Source organism: Harpia harpyja, chromosome 22 (genome assembly GCF_026419915.1).
Source record: "Harpia harpyja isolate bHarHar1 chromosome 22, bHarHar1 primary haplotype, whole genome shotgun sequence".
Classification (NCBI taxonomy): domain Eukaryota; kingdom Metazoa; phylum Chordata; class Aves; order Accipitriformes; family Accipitridae; genus Harpia; species Harpia harpyja.
The window spans coordinates 15,149,788-15,165,913 of NC_068961.1; the positions used below are offsets into that span (position 1 = coordinate 15,149,788).

General features: G+C 47.1%; 1 protein-coding gene across 3 annotated transcripts in view; it reads left to right on the plus strand.

Annotated features, from left to right (window-relative positions):
* Positions 1 to 254: 254 nt before the first annotated feature.
* Positions 255 to 16,126, plus strand: part of NPAS2 (neuronal PAS domain protein 2) — a 108,269-nt gene continuing 92,397 nt past the window's right edge. Inside the window, exon 1 of one of the 3 annotated variants that reach the window (XM_052773904.1) lies at positions 255 to 959. In XM_052773904.1, the coding sequence (XP_052629864.1) occupies positions 658 to 959 (302 nt within the window). In that variant the 5' untranslated portion in view covers positions 255 to 657. The remainder of the gene's footprint in view (positions 960 to 16,126) is intronic. The other 2 variants (XM_052773903.1, XM_052773901.1) reach the window with 2 other exon arrangements.

The following is a 16,126-nucleotide window of genomic DNA, read 5'->3' on the forward strand; positions in this document are numbered from 1 at the left end:
CTCCGCAGCCCTCTCGCTACCCACCGCCCCAGCCCGGCCCTCCCGGAGCCCACCGCGGGGAGGGGGCAGGCGAGCGCCGGCTTCCCTTTCCTCCCCCCTGACCCATTTTGCGCACCGGCCTCGGGTTTTGCTCCCCCCCCCCCCCCGCAACTCCCCCCCCCCCTTCCCCGCTCCGCCGCCGGGGAAGGCGAGCGAGCGGCGGAGGAAGCCGGAGCCGCCGCCGCTGCCGCCGCCGCCGCCGCCGCCTCCTCCAGCCGCCGGGGCCGCGGCTGCCCATGGGCGCGGGGCGCGGGGCGCGTCCCCCCAGCGCCGCCGGCTGAGGGCGCGGGGCGGCGGCCCGGCGGCGGGGGGCTAGGGCGGCGATGAAGGGCCGGCGGAGAGGATGCCCCCGCCTCGCCCGCCGGGCTCCAACTTGGCGGAGAACTCTCGGCCCCGCAGCCCCCGCGCCCGCCCTGCCTCTGCCGGCCGCGCGTCCAACTTAATGCCCCAGCGGGAGCCCCAGCCAGCAGCCCCCCCGGCCCCCGGCCTCCTCCCCCCCCCGCAGCAGCCCGGGCTCCCGGCGGCCTCCCGCTGCCGGCGGAGCCCCTGGCCCCGGCGCGCCTGGGTCCCGCGGCGCCCGGGGCGGCGGCAGCGCGGCATGCGGCGGCCCCGCGCACCATGAGACACGGCACCGGCACCGGCACCGGCACCAGGCAGGAGGCGGGCGGCGTCCCCGGCTCCTCGGCGGCGGCGAAGAGTTTGCCGGTTCCCGAGGCCGGCCTCCTGCGCGGCTGGAGCAGCGGCGGCCGCTGCCGCAGCGGCACCGGCAGGCACCGGAAAACCGGCGGCATCCAGCCCGGCGGCACGGCCACCGGCACCGGCACCGGCGGCTCCCGCGCCCAGGTGGCCACCGCGGACAGCAGCAGCGGCGGCGGCGGCTGGGGCTTCCCCGCCGCGCTCCCGCAGCACCGGCACCCCAGGTAACGCGCGGCCCTGCGGCCCCGGCCCTCCCTCCGCCCCGCGGGGCGCCCACCCGCGACACCCGCGCGGGGTGGGTGGGGGGCACACACACACACACACACACACGGGACGCAGACGCCCGCCCACGCGTGACCCCCCGCGGCGGCGATCGGGGCCAGCTCCCCCCCCCCCCCCCGTCCCACGCACCGCGGGGGTGGCAGATGTGCCCCGGGGTGCGGGGCGGCATCGCCTCTGCCGCGGGAAAGTTTCCGTGGGGAGCGCGCCCGGTGCGGCGGGTCTGTCCCGGCCGGGCTGGGGAAAAATCCGCTCCCCCCCCCCCCCCCCCCGAACCTGTCCCCCTCCCCATCTCATTTTGGTGCGGTTGGCAGTTTGCTGACGTTGGGGGGGTCATTTAGGCTGGACTGCAACAGGGTCTGCGACGCGACCGGGCGGTGTTTGGTCGAGGAAAACTTCCAGTAAGACCAGTGGGATTTTGGAAGGGGCGAAGGCTCCCGGTGGGAGCGGAGGTTGTGTGGCGTGCCGGGAGAGCCCCGCTGCTGCTGCTGCTGCTGCAGCCCTGCGCCGGGCTCCCGCTCGTTTCCCTTCGGCGTGCGGAACCGGGGGGGACACGACGCGTTAAATCCACGGCTGAGCTGCAACACAGGACTTCTGTCGCGAAGAGTTGTGCGGTGGTGTTTTCCTCTATGGTCACTAGCCTGATCTGTCAATTAACAAGCACGCTCATCCAGAAACTTTCCTCCCTACTCCTTAACTGTCTACAGGATGGCAGTTTACTTTCACTCAAGTGACTCAGAAATAATTAGCGGTTATAAGCGTTACAGCCAGCAGAGGAACTTGAATCTTTTCACGGTGCTAAATCTCTGGAAGGGCTGTGGGGTTCCCTCGGACGGGCACAGCTAACCCGGGCGTTCGGCTCAACAAGTGCAGCCTCTTGAAGTGGAAAATGATCTCTCCCTTACCCCGGTGTGAAATGTTAATTTGTATCCCACCGTGGGTTTAGTGGTTTTGGCCGTACTAAATAATTAGTGTTCACAGTTTCCAGACCTCGCCAGCTCATCCGCTGATCCGTGTCTGATTCCGAGAGCTGTCGGCTGGTGGAGGGCCCAATCCTGCATACATTTCTGTAGATGAATATGGACACGGAGCTGCTCTGCAGGGATGGCCTGGAAACAGGAGTATTTGGAGAACGTAATTGCCAAGCTGTGCACTGTCCCACTGAACGTGTGAAAACGAGCGTTTTCCAGAACCAGGTATCTGACACCAGGGTGATTCCCCAAGCTGGCAGCACTTCTGTGCCCTGCTCCGAAGCCTGGAGACAGTAGGCTTGCCTAAAATTGCTTTCCCTCCCGAATAAAGGTGCCACCCTGCACGTGTGCAGGATTGAACCCACAGACTGTGCTTTGCAGAATTAACAATTATTGCCCCATTTTCTAGCCTAGAGTATGTGAGAGCACTTGAAGGAGTTGTTGTTTTATCACAGGCAGCAATGTTGTCTACAGTTAAAATTATCTAGTGCTTTCCATTGCAATGCTCTGCTTTCAGGTGCTTATGCATTTGCTAAGCTTAAACCTAGGCTGACATTTTCCAGGTTGAGTGTTTGCTGAAGACAGACTCTCTTCGGGAAGTTTCAGATGAAATGGTTCAGCTGTTTCTGAGAGCGTGGTTAGAGGGAAATGTATTCTTTGGCCACTTATCTGATGAAGATGGTTTAGGTATACATCATCCTGCATTAGGAGACCTTGATCTTTCTTCTTCTGCGAACCTGCGTTTTTTGGCTATGTTGAGAAGCACTTTCATCGAGACTGTTGAATTCTTGTGGCTTTGTGTTTTGGAGCAGGAAAAAGATACTTGGCTGGGGATCAATCTTGTGATGGGGGTGTGCCTTACATTGAGCCTATGAAAAGCTTCCAGTATTGGTCTCAGTTATCATTTTGTCACAACGCTCACGTTGCGCGCTCTCGGCAGAGGGACGTTGAGGGCTTGACCACCGCACTCACTCGCTGAAGATGCTCTCGGCACAGAGCACGCTGAACACCCCAGCGTTGTTAGGAGCTGAGCAACTGCTCACCTTCCTGGGAAGAATGAGAGCACTCGACTTGGTGGCTGAAGGGCTGAGTGGACTTTCCCCCGCAGTTATTCTTCCCAGTTGTTCCTGCTACAGTGAGCACCATAACGAAGGAGCATTGGAGACTGTCTCGGCTGTGTCTCTGGTGGCAGGGTGTGCCTGCTGATGTGGAGGCAGGGTGGAGAAGGAGGAGGAAGCTGCTTAATTCATGCATGCATGGTGACAAGGAATGGTGGGACTAGAATGGAGAAGAAGAAGTATTGGTGATGGAGGCATGGGGAAAGTGAAGAGCAGGGACCTCGAATTAAGTCAAAGGACTTGATGGGGTCATAGATGACAAAGCTTGGGAACAAGGTGCAGGGAACTGGAGATAGAGATGGAAAACCCAGATCAAGAGAAGTAATGGTGGGCAGAAGAAGGTGATGAGAGACTTGTGGTGGACAGGGACAGGAGATGTGAACGTGCAAAAGCTGTGGTTTCCAGTCTTTCAATGATCGGGTCACAGTACTACTCCTTTTTCAGTCTTCTCGTCTTCCTCCTCACACTGCCTACTGTGTTCTTCAGCCCTTGTCTCTGCTTCTTCACCCCTTCCCTGGTTCCCTCACAGAAATTGTTGCTGTGTCCTTGCCCTGAGGAGCAACTGTTGTTGCTCCAGTCGTGGACCTCGGATCTGGAGAGCAGCTATTTCCATTGTGGAGCCCAGGCTCTGGAGGTGCGCTGAGCCCATGGGTTTGTTCTCCTCCTTATCCTGTACCCCACCATCGGGCAGCACCCCAAGGAGCAGGACCTGGCACCAGGGCCGGTCTCAGGCCTCCACCGCCGTGTCTGCCCACCTTCTTCTAGCACTGGGTTTGCCGTGGACAGTGTAGTAACCTCGTATGCCCCAGTTAAGCCTCACACTAGATTTTTATGCTGTGGACCTGAAGGACTCAATCCAGTTGGTGACTGCTGTGGTAGGCTGGGGTGGGTTTTCCACTTTTTAAAGGAAGAATTTATAGCTCAGTATATTAACAATACATCAAAACACTGAAGCCCCATGGAAAAAAATAGTATGTAATCATGTAACTGATGTTATATTGTAATACATTCATTTAAGGTAGGAAAATTAAGATCAACAACTGATGGTTTTGATCTGTGCCTCTAGCATTCTTTAAGGATAGGACATTTTGCACTGCAAACGTAACGATTTAAATAACCATTGGCTCCGTTCAACCATAAGTTTTGAGCAATCGGATTATTTACATCACTACAATTAATGATTGGCAAATATCATACTCTTGAAAATGACAGTCAAATATGTATTTTATGTGTATTTAGTTGTTTTTCTTTCTTTCTAAGCTGAATCTAAGTAACTTCCATTTGTGTTTATAGTTTTGCTTTCAGGCTCTTAGGGCAGATGCACTTGAGTTGCGGATTTTGTAAAGGGATCATTATCTGTATAAAAAAGTCATTTTCCTAGATTTGGCTTAGCTTTCCATTGATCTTTGATCTTATTAAAACTTGTTCTTGAAAAACTGGGCTGAGGCCACGCAAATATTTGTATTTTAGCTAATTAAATTCAGTCAGAAATCAGCATCGGCTGATAGATGGACTTTTTCTTTATGAGACTGATTACTGAAGTTTGAAAAGGAAACACCATGTAATAGTATTTAAGCAGAATGCATAGATGGTGGTGGATTTGTTTATGTAGTGGTGCTTTTGGTATTTCACAGTTTTTTGGGAGGGACTAAAGCCATTACTCTTTGTTGTGACCTGCTGTGGACCACACAGGATATATATACCAGTATATCGCCAGCTGAATTCAGAAATACAAGAGTTGCAGGGCAGGAAGGGCAAGGGGGTGAGAAGGGATGTTGGTCCTGCAGGCTCGTGCTCTGAGTAAGCAGCTCAGAAACTGCAGGCATGGCTTACTCACTGCATTTATCTTGCGGTGGCTCAGGGATGTCGGCAGATTAGATTGAGGGATTTTGGGGCACGGCTTTCTTGGCTTTGTACACATAAATTCAATGTACATTTTGGGAGCAGAGAGGTAGGTATCGTTTTTTATGCTTCTTTTCCCCCTGAAGGCAAACCATGAAGCACAACTCAGTCCAACCAAAATGTTGTGTTTAATTACAATTTGGTAGAAACATTTCTGTTCCTTTATCCAAGGATCATCTCGCATGCTGCCTGCCACGTTTGGGAGGAGCAGTCTTATGCACCCCCAATGCTAGTTTTAATCCTGCTTCAGTCTGAAAATTCACCTGTGGCTTCAGAAAAATAAAACTGTCACAAAAGTTGGGTCACTGGTGAGCTTGGACCTTTGTCACTAGGAAATAGTATTGCCACACGCTTTGCCCGGTACTCTGTCAGTACCTGCCAGCTCTTCCCTGTCCTCTCCTTTGCCTGCGAGCTCTCTGAGGTAACACCATCTCTTTCTTCTGTGCCTGTGCAGCAGGTAGCATGCCCAGAGCTCCAAGATACTCCAAAAATGACCATGTAAATGGTGGGAACAGGGAGGTTATCTCACCTTCTCCTGCTTGGGCAGAAGTCTGTGTAAAACAGCTGGTCTTTCGCTGGCCTGATTATGACAGAAGGTGCTTTTCAGCTGTTTTACCACTGTTCTTAGGGACCTGTGCATAAAATAGAAGATTTCTAGCCAAGTGAAATGATGATACGGGAAAAAAAATCTAAAGGATGTGTATGCGCATTTGAGATCAGAATGGAAATTTGGAAGTTCAGGTATGAAACCTCTGTCATTTCAAAACGTACAAGAAGTGCTAGCATGACAGAGCATCATCTACTGGGACATTTCAATCACCTTTTCTCTTTGAGTATCTTCATGTCCAATGCATGTAATATGCAAGTCATGTTGATAGTTAACGGAAGAAAGTATATGTATGATACATGAGTATATGTATAATCATAGAAATTCATTGCTACAGGTCACTGAAGGTGCAGAAGCTTAGATAAAATCTCCCAGGGACAACTCAAAAAAAAAAAAAATCAGTGCAATGGTCAGATGTGAGTTTAAAAAAGTAATAAAGGCAAATAGAACATTAGGCATTATTTTAAAAAAGATGGAAAATAATAAAGAGAGTCCCATTATTTCACTATATAAGCTATGGTGTGCCCACATCTTCAGCATCATGTGTTGTTGACCCCCCCCACCTCGAAGGTGTATAATGGCGAGGGAGGAGGTTCAGAGGAAGGCAGCAAAGGTGATCAGAGGAACAGCGCGGCTCCTGCCTGAGGAGTGACAACGCTGATAAAGCGATGCCACAGAAATCTGTAAAATTGTGCAAAGCATGGAGAAGGCATACACAGCGACAGCAGCGGAGGGCATCGGGTGAAGCAGGGAGTTGTGGGGATGGAAACAAAAGGAGGTGGCTCTTCACGTGGCGTGGTCAGGCTGCCGAGCTCCTCACCACAGGATGTGGATGCTGAGAGGTTACATCAGCTAATGAGGTGACTGGATGAGTTCATGGAAGAGAAATCCATCAAGGGCTATTAAATACAAAACCACTGCCTCTGGCTTAGGAAGTTTGGAGCTGCAAATTCTTGGAAGCTTGGTGAGTATCCTGAGGAAATACCACCATTAGTTTGCCTTGCTCTTCTACTCGCCCCTCGGCACCCGTGTCTGGCCGCGGCTGAGCGGGGCTGCCGAGCCAAGTGGTCCCCCAGTGTCTGCTCTGCGAAACGAACTGGGCCAGCATCCGGCCCCACTATGCCCCCAGGGCCAAGGGGCTGCTGGTGCCTTGTACCTTCACCGCTCGGGGCTGGCCTCGTTATAGCACATCTGCCGTGGAAAGAGCTAGTTGGAAGAAGCTAGTCGAAGTGCTCCAAAGCGGAGCCAGGGCGTGAGCTAGAAGGCCAGCAGTGCTGCAGAAAGCAGGGTACGGCGCTCGAGCTCGCTCCCCAGTGTCCTATTATTGAGCTGTGCAGGCATGGCGAGGATAGACAGCCTTATCTTCTTGGGTTCAAGTAGGTTCAGAAAGCAATTATATTCACGGAAGCAATCCCACCAAGAGGCGTTGAATACCAAGATACAATGCCTGGCTGAAAAAGTCTCTGCTGGGAGACTGTAATATTGCTACACGCCTGCCCTGCTCATGCAGGCTTCCCGAGCCTTTGCTGCTGCCCGGTGTCAGGGAGGGGATTTGGGGCAAGGGGCTCATCTTCCCTGACCTGGTGTTCCTGTGTCTGTACGAGACCAGGCTTTGAAATTCTGAACTGAGAATGTGAGGATGCATTGGAAATTAATTTTCTTCAGCTATCCGCTGCACTTAAGCGCTGCTTAAAACAATAATGTCGTGTTGACTGCTGTTTACTAAACCAGACAATTTGCTTAATCAGCTGAAAGGCAGATTTTAAAGCCCTGGCTTGCACTTACCACGGCTGTGCTAAACCAAAGGCTGTGTATTGCTGTTCACTTAAGCAACGGCCAAAGCACAATGTATTCAAATGCAGCTCATGCTGATGATATTTGCTGGCTTTTAGATGAGAGCTGTTGCTATTAAAACAACAGCAACAATCCCAAACTCAGCAATGTCTCAGTCCTTCTGATTGTTCCTTAAATTTTCTAGACGCTAACTGATACAGAAACTCCAATGCAGCACTTAATGGAGCTCACAACTGCCTAGCTGTATATTTTTGGGCTACCTTATGTAATAAAATGGCAGGCCCTTACACTGCCTGCGTGAGCGAGGTTGCATAAGCAGCCTGGGGAAACAACCGGAGCTCCAAGAGCCCTCCTGAATCCTGCACGTCTTGTTTGATCTCATTTAACGTTATTTAATAAGCAATATTAAGCACCGGCCCCCCCCACGCCCCCCCGAGTTATCTCGGAGCAGTGATACTGATTTAATTTCATGCACAGACCTCACTTTTTAGAGAAGTCATCAAACTTTTCAGTCAATTGAGCAGTCTGATGTCCGGGTAGCCTTGAATTTTCTGTAATCAGCACTCAATCCAGTTAAAAATAAAAACACATTAAAACAAAACCTTGAACAGGAAAATACTTGTTTTTCATTCCCACTTCTAATTTGGTAACCATTCTTAAAGTTCATCACTATGGTTTGTTCTGTCTTGGGATAAACAATTTATTATTCAAGCAGCTTTATTTTTTTTCCTTTAAAAATAGGCAATACTGTTCAATCATTGGGAAGAAAACCAGCATGAGAAAGTCATAATCAACTTTAACAGGCTTACAGATGGCAATGAATCTCTTTAAGCATAATTTTAGCCCTGCAAACAATAATAATTGAGTTTGATTATTTATTATCATTTTGTCATTGATGAGCAGACCAGACTGTTTTTCTCTTGATTCTGTCTGTTAGGTGTGTCAAATTTTTAAGCTGGAGAGCAATTTTAATAAGGCAGCTCCCACCTCTAATCTCTAAATCAACAGGTGGATGTAATCGTGCAAAACCTGAGAATTACTGGTTATCTGATTGAGTCAGTGGCTGAATGAATCCCACTTTGAGCGTGTCCTAGACTTATTGGTTTGGGTGGGACACCTCTCATTAATATGTCATGGAGAATTGACATGCTATTTCCCATATTATGGGTAAGAATGGTATGCTTGCAAAATCTTGTTAATAATAAATATTATTACTGCATGCAACGTGATCAGCTGGAGATGGGATATTTTTCTGCTATTCCTAGTTCTTATACAAAATATCTGCCTTGGTGTTTTTATTGGTACTTCTACAGATCTTACTTGCAGTATTTTGTCTGTTTCTCGTTTTGACCTCTAAAACAGTAAAAGGTTTTAAATTGGAGGCTTTGCATGAGACATACGCACATTCCAGTTACACTTCCAGTGAGAGTTCCTCTAATTTATGATTTATAAAGGTTAAAACAGCTGTATGATTTCTACGTGGACCATTAAGGCCACTACTCAGTTAGGCAGAATCTTCATCCTGTTCATCAGATGAGCATCAAGTTTTTTTAATTTGCTTTATCTTTGGTTACCAAGCTAAGAAGAATATTTTATTCTCTGTTCTACTTATCTTATGCTTCCTTTTCAATATATTAATTTCAATATATTAAACCAGCCTAATCAAACAATAGTTCTGTGAACCAGATGGGTGCACTTCCAACAATTTCAGCAAGAGCAATACTGATAAAAAATAAATAGGTCACTCATATTCACTCTTGTATTTATGTTTTTTTATAAGGACTGAAGAATCTTGCTTGTTTTCTGGGCCGTCACTGAAGTCAATGGAAACTTTGCTGGAATAATGCTGGACATTTAATTTAATTGTTTGCAAGGTGGCACGAGTCAGTTTTTTCATCTTTTTTTCTTTCTTTCCAGCACAAAGAACCTTATTGTCAGCTGATGCACAGCGATGTAACTCAGCTGGTTGTAGCAATTACATTTATACTGTCTGGCCCCTAATATCCATATTTCTTCAAAAATGCATCGTCTTTTTCAACAACAGAATATCTTGCTATATCTTGCTCTTATTGAAGTGTAAGAAATAAAGCTGCGTTTGGTGCCTATCTGCTGTCCTCATTAAGGCAAAACTCCCACTGAAATCAAGGAGAGTTTGGCTGACAAAGAATTACTGGCTTGAGCTTCTGAAAGGTCTAAACTTTCTCTGTCACTTTTGGGGTTTGAGTTTTGTTTTTGTTTGTTTTTTATTTGGTTGGGGTTTTTAAATTTTATTTTATTTTTTATCTCACCTTATATTTTAACTGCTCCCTCTCCTTCTTTTATATTTATAGTTTTGAATCTTTAGCTTCCTTCACTAGTATCTTTTTTGTTTTTACTTCAGTCAAGCCTTAGGACCTTGTACTCCTCACCTTGCCCTCTCCTCCTTTCTTCTCTCCTCTTACTGTCTTGCTCTCTCTTCCAGTTATCCTTCTGTTATCCTCCCCTTCACTGACAACAGCGCTGTAAAAAGTTGATATACATCACGCATGTTTCCAGGAATTTCATTTAGCTTGTTTAGACCCCTTTTACGTACAGGTACCTATATTCAGGTACTTGCCTTAGGGCGAAGCAGCAGTTTGTAAGATTGGTGATGTAGACAGAGATTTATTTGCACAATATTCATCTCTGTAATCTTTCCTCCTCTTCTGGGTAGGATCTTCGAAGTTCCTCTGAAGTATTCGTGCAGGGTTTCAGCAGTAAATTGAGTTTTGGACTGATAGAATAAATATTTGGCATAGTATTGCAGTCAGAAAAAAATACTTAAGGATTTTGAAGTCTGTGTAGAAGGGGTTTTGTTGAGAGCGACGAAACTGGAAATCTCCAAAGAAATGGGTTTTATTCATAATTCTACTGTGCAATGTTACGAGCTTAGACCACATATATATCATGCTTTTTGTGCATCACTTCTCTGATCCATAAAGTAGGGCAGCTTTACAGAGTATTGTAGGCTATGATCAATTCTGGGTGCCATTCATAGCCAGGTATCTGAGGGAGGCACGAAGCGGGGGAATCTGGGGTGCTAAATATACCCTTGGCAGAAAGAGGAGCCACAGCGAAGGCTTTTTTGAGCGTTGATCCATCTCGGTGGTTAGGATACATTAGGCAGTACCTTGTCACCGCAGGCACTTTGCTTCCAGCTGTGCAACACCTGATGGCATTGGAGCTTTCCCTGGATGTCCTGGCTCCGTTGGTGACCTGCACAATGGCTCCGTTCCCCCCTGCTACCTCTTAATCATTTGCATTTTTCAGATGGAAAGCATTTTGAAAGTGCCAAGTATTGTTATTTTCTTGCAAGTTCGACTGAAATTCGAGTTCTTTTCCAGAAGACCTAATTCATGCTTTTGAAATAAATAGTAGGTGTATGGCTTCTTAATGTACAGCGTAGCCTTTCAAACTAATGTCGTCAGCTTACTCTTTCTTAGCATCGGGATCCCTGCAGATATACTTCTTGAGTAAAAGGCATAACACTAAACTTGCTTATTCTCCCTTAAATAAGCAAACACATTTTCTCTTATTGTAATGGTTACAAATAATTTTTCATGGTGTCCAATTGCCTGTTACTCCAGCAAACCTAAAATGTATCAAAAACTACAGGCTATATATAGAGAGTAATTCCAGTTAAAAAGGCATTTCTTCTTCTTTAACGCAATTTCTATTTGATTTTCTCAAAACCCTTCTCTTCCAAAGAACAATTTAAACCACATCTGAACGATAGATTTATTGTTGTCGACTGAATGAGAAATTTGATAAAGATAGCTTTTCGATTTCCATTAAAAATAGATTATTTTTCAGAGGACTGGAGGATAGAAGTGCAATTTTTAACTTTGAATTTCACATTTCGCTTGCCCGATCTATAATATATATATTTTGAAAGTCCTAATTGGCATCAGACTTGGCATATTTCTCTGCATATTTTTTCTCAGTGTGAAACTATTAGAGGGTCATTGCACTGGTTAATGAAAGAGGGCTGACATTCTTTGTAAGTCGTGAGTATTTAAATATTCTTCTATGCAAATTTTGCCTTTTCATGAAAAAAATGTTTAAAGAGACATCTTAAAAAGATTTCCTTAGAAGTGTTGAAAAATGCAGGTTACATTCATTCAAAATCTAGATATCCAGTGGTGGGAGGTGATGACACATTTCAAATTTGCTACTGTATAATTAAGAGGGGATTCCATGTAGGAGATGTAAGCATAAAAATTGGGTATGGCTCTTCACAATGCTGCTAGTTTTGCAGCTGAATTCCTCAGTACTTTTCTTAGAGTGTATAATCAGTTATGCTTGTGCTGATTTAATCAATTATTCTTGTGCACAAACAAACAAACACAAACAAAACCCAGCTAATTTCAGACTGTCTTTGAAACATCGGAACTGGAGATTTCACTTACAATGAAAGAAATATTATTTTCAAGCCTCTAGAATGATTTTAAAAATGGCAAAGATATATTTGGGAACTCTCATACTTTTGGGTACCGGCAGCTGTGTATCCTTATGCAAAAGTGGATTTGGCTGAAAGACCAATTCATAAATATTGTATCTGAAGATTGCAGCAAGCTTTCATATTTGCAAGAGATAATGTAAAACGTGCAACATTTTTTTCTTCACTCTGAGAAGTTTCAGCTTAAACAGCTCAGTCTCCCAAATCTAATGAATAATAGCCAACGAACAAAAGTATCCATGGCTTCTTGAATCGCGGGGGCTGGAGACCATTCTGTCTGCGGAGGAGGAAAGGTCAGCCCGCCGTGGTCAGCCTGAAAACCCTCCTGCGTACTGCCAAGCTGTGAAGCGGCTGGGAGGCGGGAGATGTCAATAAATAACTTGACTCCTGCACTCCGTGACTTCCCATCTCGTGGTCTAGGAGCTTCCAAGCAAGCAACAGACTGCTCCTAGTTGCGTTGCTTGGAGAAACCAAGTGGGAGATGGGGGAACCTCTCGTTTCTCTGTTAGAAAAAAAATCTGGTTTTTTTCCCTTTTTTTCTAGACCTCCTCCGCCTTGATCTGCTGTTTGGGGAAGTGAGGGGTGTAGTGGGGGAGGTAAGACTTATCTTTGATCTGATGGCTCCTTTCATTCTGGGCTGCTCTCCAGGAAAAACTTTTCCCCCTTGGGGACGCAGCATTTTTCATGGCAGAGGCTCTGCGAGCGAGAGCGCGGTGGAAGATCCTGAGCTCGCCTGACGTGCGCTTGACATTTTAGCACAGATTCGGCAAAGCAGCTTTATTCAGGTAAACACTTAGGCACATGCTTTTCATTACACATTTGCTCAGAATTTCATCCGAGTTTCTCTCCTGAATATGGAAAGACTTAAGCACATATTTAAGGGCTGAGTAGGTCCCCGCTCTGACTCACGTATAGCGCAGCGAGGATGGGTTGGATGGGAAGGGAGCAGTCGCCGTGGCCGCGCGGCAGCTGAGGAGTGGGACGTACCGTCTGAAAATCAGCACACGGCAAAGGGGCCTTGTTCTTCGGGGAGGCAGCTTTTTATCTGCATATGGCCCCAAGAACAGGAGCGGGCCTGGACTTTTTAGTTCCATCTGCCCATTCGTTCTTCTGTTTCTCTTCATTTTGAAGTACTCTGTGTAGGGTTTGGATGGTCTGAAGCAGGTTTATAATTAAAATTTGTTTGTTCTGCAGCCTCATGTTTGGCAGTTCTAAGACTTACCCATCCGGCACCCCAAAAAGAGGACGGCGTTCTTTTGCAGAATACTTTGGGCAATCTGTATGTAAAGGCGGTGCTGTATGCTAAGTCCTCTGAGGATTACTCAGACCGTATCAGCCACGGAAGGCTTCTGAAAATTATTAAGTATTTGTCAGCAGTGAACACATACCCAAACCTTTTGGCTCTTTCTAACTACTTTATTCATGAAAAATGTTGGTTCGCAGTTTTGCCTGCAAAACTTAAATTGATTCAGGCGCTGATGTAACCTTTTTTGCTTCTTTTGAGGATCTGAATTATGAATCTAGATTAATTGTTTTGCAACACAGAGAAGAAAGGAGAAGGGCACTGCAGAGTGAGCTCGGAAATGCTTCTGCAGGAAGGTCATTTTGGCGAGCCAGGTCTTGTCTGCTGTTAAAGGTCTTTGCTGACAATAATACGTGTAAGGGCACAGTGGTAACTTTCTCCAGCAGATATGTATTGTATGCAGTTACTTTACTGGCAAAACTAAACTGTTTCCCCAAACAGAATGAGCTATCCCAGCAAAAAGGTGTTTGGGGGGAGTATAGTAGAGTCAGCACAAAGATGTTTCCAACATAGGGTTCACTGAAGGTTTTTCCACGTTCCTCACTGGCAATGCCACCCAAAATTTGAAATATGGACTACACCTAAATAGAATATGGATAATGGGTTCCAAAACCTCATCTGATGAATAGCTTTAATTGTTGCATTTCTTCTTGCACTTTAAGCAGGAGTCTGGCTACAATGGAGGTCGCATGTTTTTCAGGGATTATAAGGTAGGAAGTGGCTCACTTCAGGCCAGCCGTTTTTTTCTGCATTTTAATCTGGAGTTAACAACTTTTTGGATGTTTCTCCCTAGTCTTGTTTCCCAGGTAGTCTACAGGTTTCTTTTGGAGAAGTTTGTTTGATGTGAAACTCCTCTCACTCTGCCAGAGCGCGACAGCTCTTGCAAGACAATTGTCTTAAAGAGCAAAGCAATAACTGGGGAGTCATGAGACACATCTGGCATGAGCTCAGGCAGCACTGCCCCCATAGCGTATTCTTCCATTTAAGACTGGTTCTCCATTGCTTTATCAAGTCTTACCCATTTTTGCTAAAGCCATAGTTGCAAGACTGCTTTAATCCATGTAAGTCTCTGCTGCTACCACAAAGGATGATCCTGCCTTACTCCCAACTCTGGACACTCGTTTCTGTTATTTCCCTTGTCCTGGACCAGTGGGCCAGAGAAGGAAGCTGATCTTGCTGAAATTTAACCTTTTCTGTGCATGGATGGGTTAATTTTCACCTGTTGTGTTTTCTTAAGCTGGTTCACTGTGCAGCCACACAAATGGTGGTGGTGAGGGGGTCAAAGGAGGAAAGCGGGATTTTTTTTGGAGCCAGGGTGCATTTAAGCCACTTTACAGTGTCTGCTGAACATTTTCCAGGACGTGCAAGTGTCCTGGAGGAGAAGAGAAGTGGGGCTGGGGTTTGTCCTGAGGGGAGCTGGCGAGTGAAGAAATGGCAGCAAGGCTGAGACTGACTTAGGGAAGTTGTACAAGTCGGGCAAGGAAATAGTGGGCTGGGGAGAAGAATGGACCAGCAGGAGAGGGAACACAGAGAGTGCATGGAGTAGAAAACAATGACCAGCAGGAGAAGGAACATGGACAGGCGATGAGAAGCAAGGGAGACAAGGAAATTTGAGCTGCAATCCATGGCAGTGGGGAGAAAGGAGAGAGGAGGGATGGCGAAAGAGCCCCTAGTACAAGCTTGGGTGAGGAGGGGGTGCTGTGGACAACTGGGAAAAGAGAGTGTCAGGAAGGGAGCGAGCATGGAGCTGAGCCTGGGAGAGGGAGATCAGGATGGCAACATGGGTGCAGTGCAGTAGGGAGAAAGAGGTTGGAGGAGAAGCCAAGGAGGTCTTTGGGCTGAGCAAAGTCTGAAAGCGGGGTTGGAAAGCAGGGGGTGATGCACATGCTCATCCTCAAGTGTGGGGCTGGAGCAAGGAGTCTGAGGTACAGAAGGAGCTGTCAGGCTGGAGGTTGAGGCGACAGGCAGGGGCTGCTCGCTCACGCAGGCACCTGGGATGGGAGCCCGGTGCTGGCAAACGCGGTGCTCCTCTGCTGCCTCAAAGCCCAGGGGGAGAGCATCTCATCCCTGCCTCTCACTGCTCCCCCTTGTCCCTACCTACAGCGGGACCCTGGTTAGCTGAAGTGACTGGAAGGCTGCTGATATTTTGGAAATGTCACAACGGTGGCAAGTAATGAGGTTTTCCATTTTTTGAGAGACCTAGCAAAGTCACACACTCACAGAAACTGCATTAAATGCAGTCGAGCACTCAAAAATTAGGAAATAGTATAATTAAGTCTGCCTGTGTAATTTTAATTTATTCACTTCCTACATATTCATTATGATTCAGTACTTAATGATTTAATGATCACACTACGATCAAATAATTTTTTTGTTTTGTTGTTGCCGGTCATTTTAAGTCAGGTTAATTCACTGGCGGTTCCCAATCAGTTCACTGAGTCACTGCACAACTACTGGTGTAAGCTGGGGGGACATGGGAAGGATGTGACTGCTTTTGTGCCAGTAGGCTGGCCCAAACCAGTTCTGAAATGACAACATTAACCTCCATGTAGTAGGGTAATGACTTCAGTTCTATTAAATGTTGGCAAATCCGGGCAGATTTTTAAACGGGGATATCCTTGTTGCAAAGAGCCCACAGACCTGCAGAGCAAGGACTAACTTTTCTCAAGAACATATCATCTCTACTTCTTAAGTCTTTTGGCTGAAATCAGGAATAATCATAATTCTAAGGCAGACACCAGACTGCAAACTTTCAACCCAAGTGGTTTGATGATGGAAATGTTCTGTGTAACCAAGAAAGGTTCTCGTAACTGGACGAACCAGGCAAGGCTTCCTGGCAGGTGCTGTCCCCAGACTGCTCCCTAGAAAAGGCAAGAGCTGAGGGAGGTCCAGTGAGGCTAGCCCTGAATAAAATTGATATTTCCTGCAGCCAACTAGATG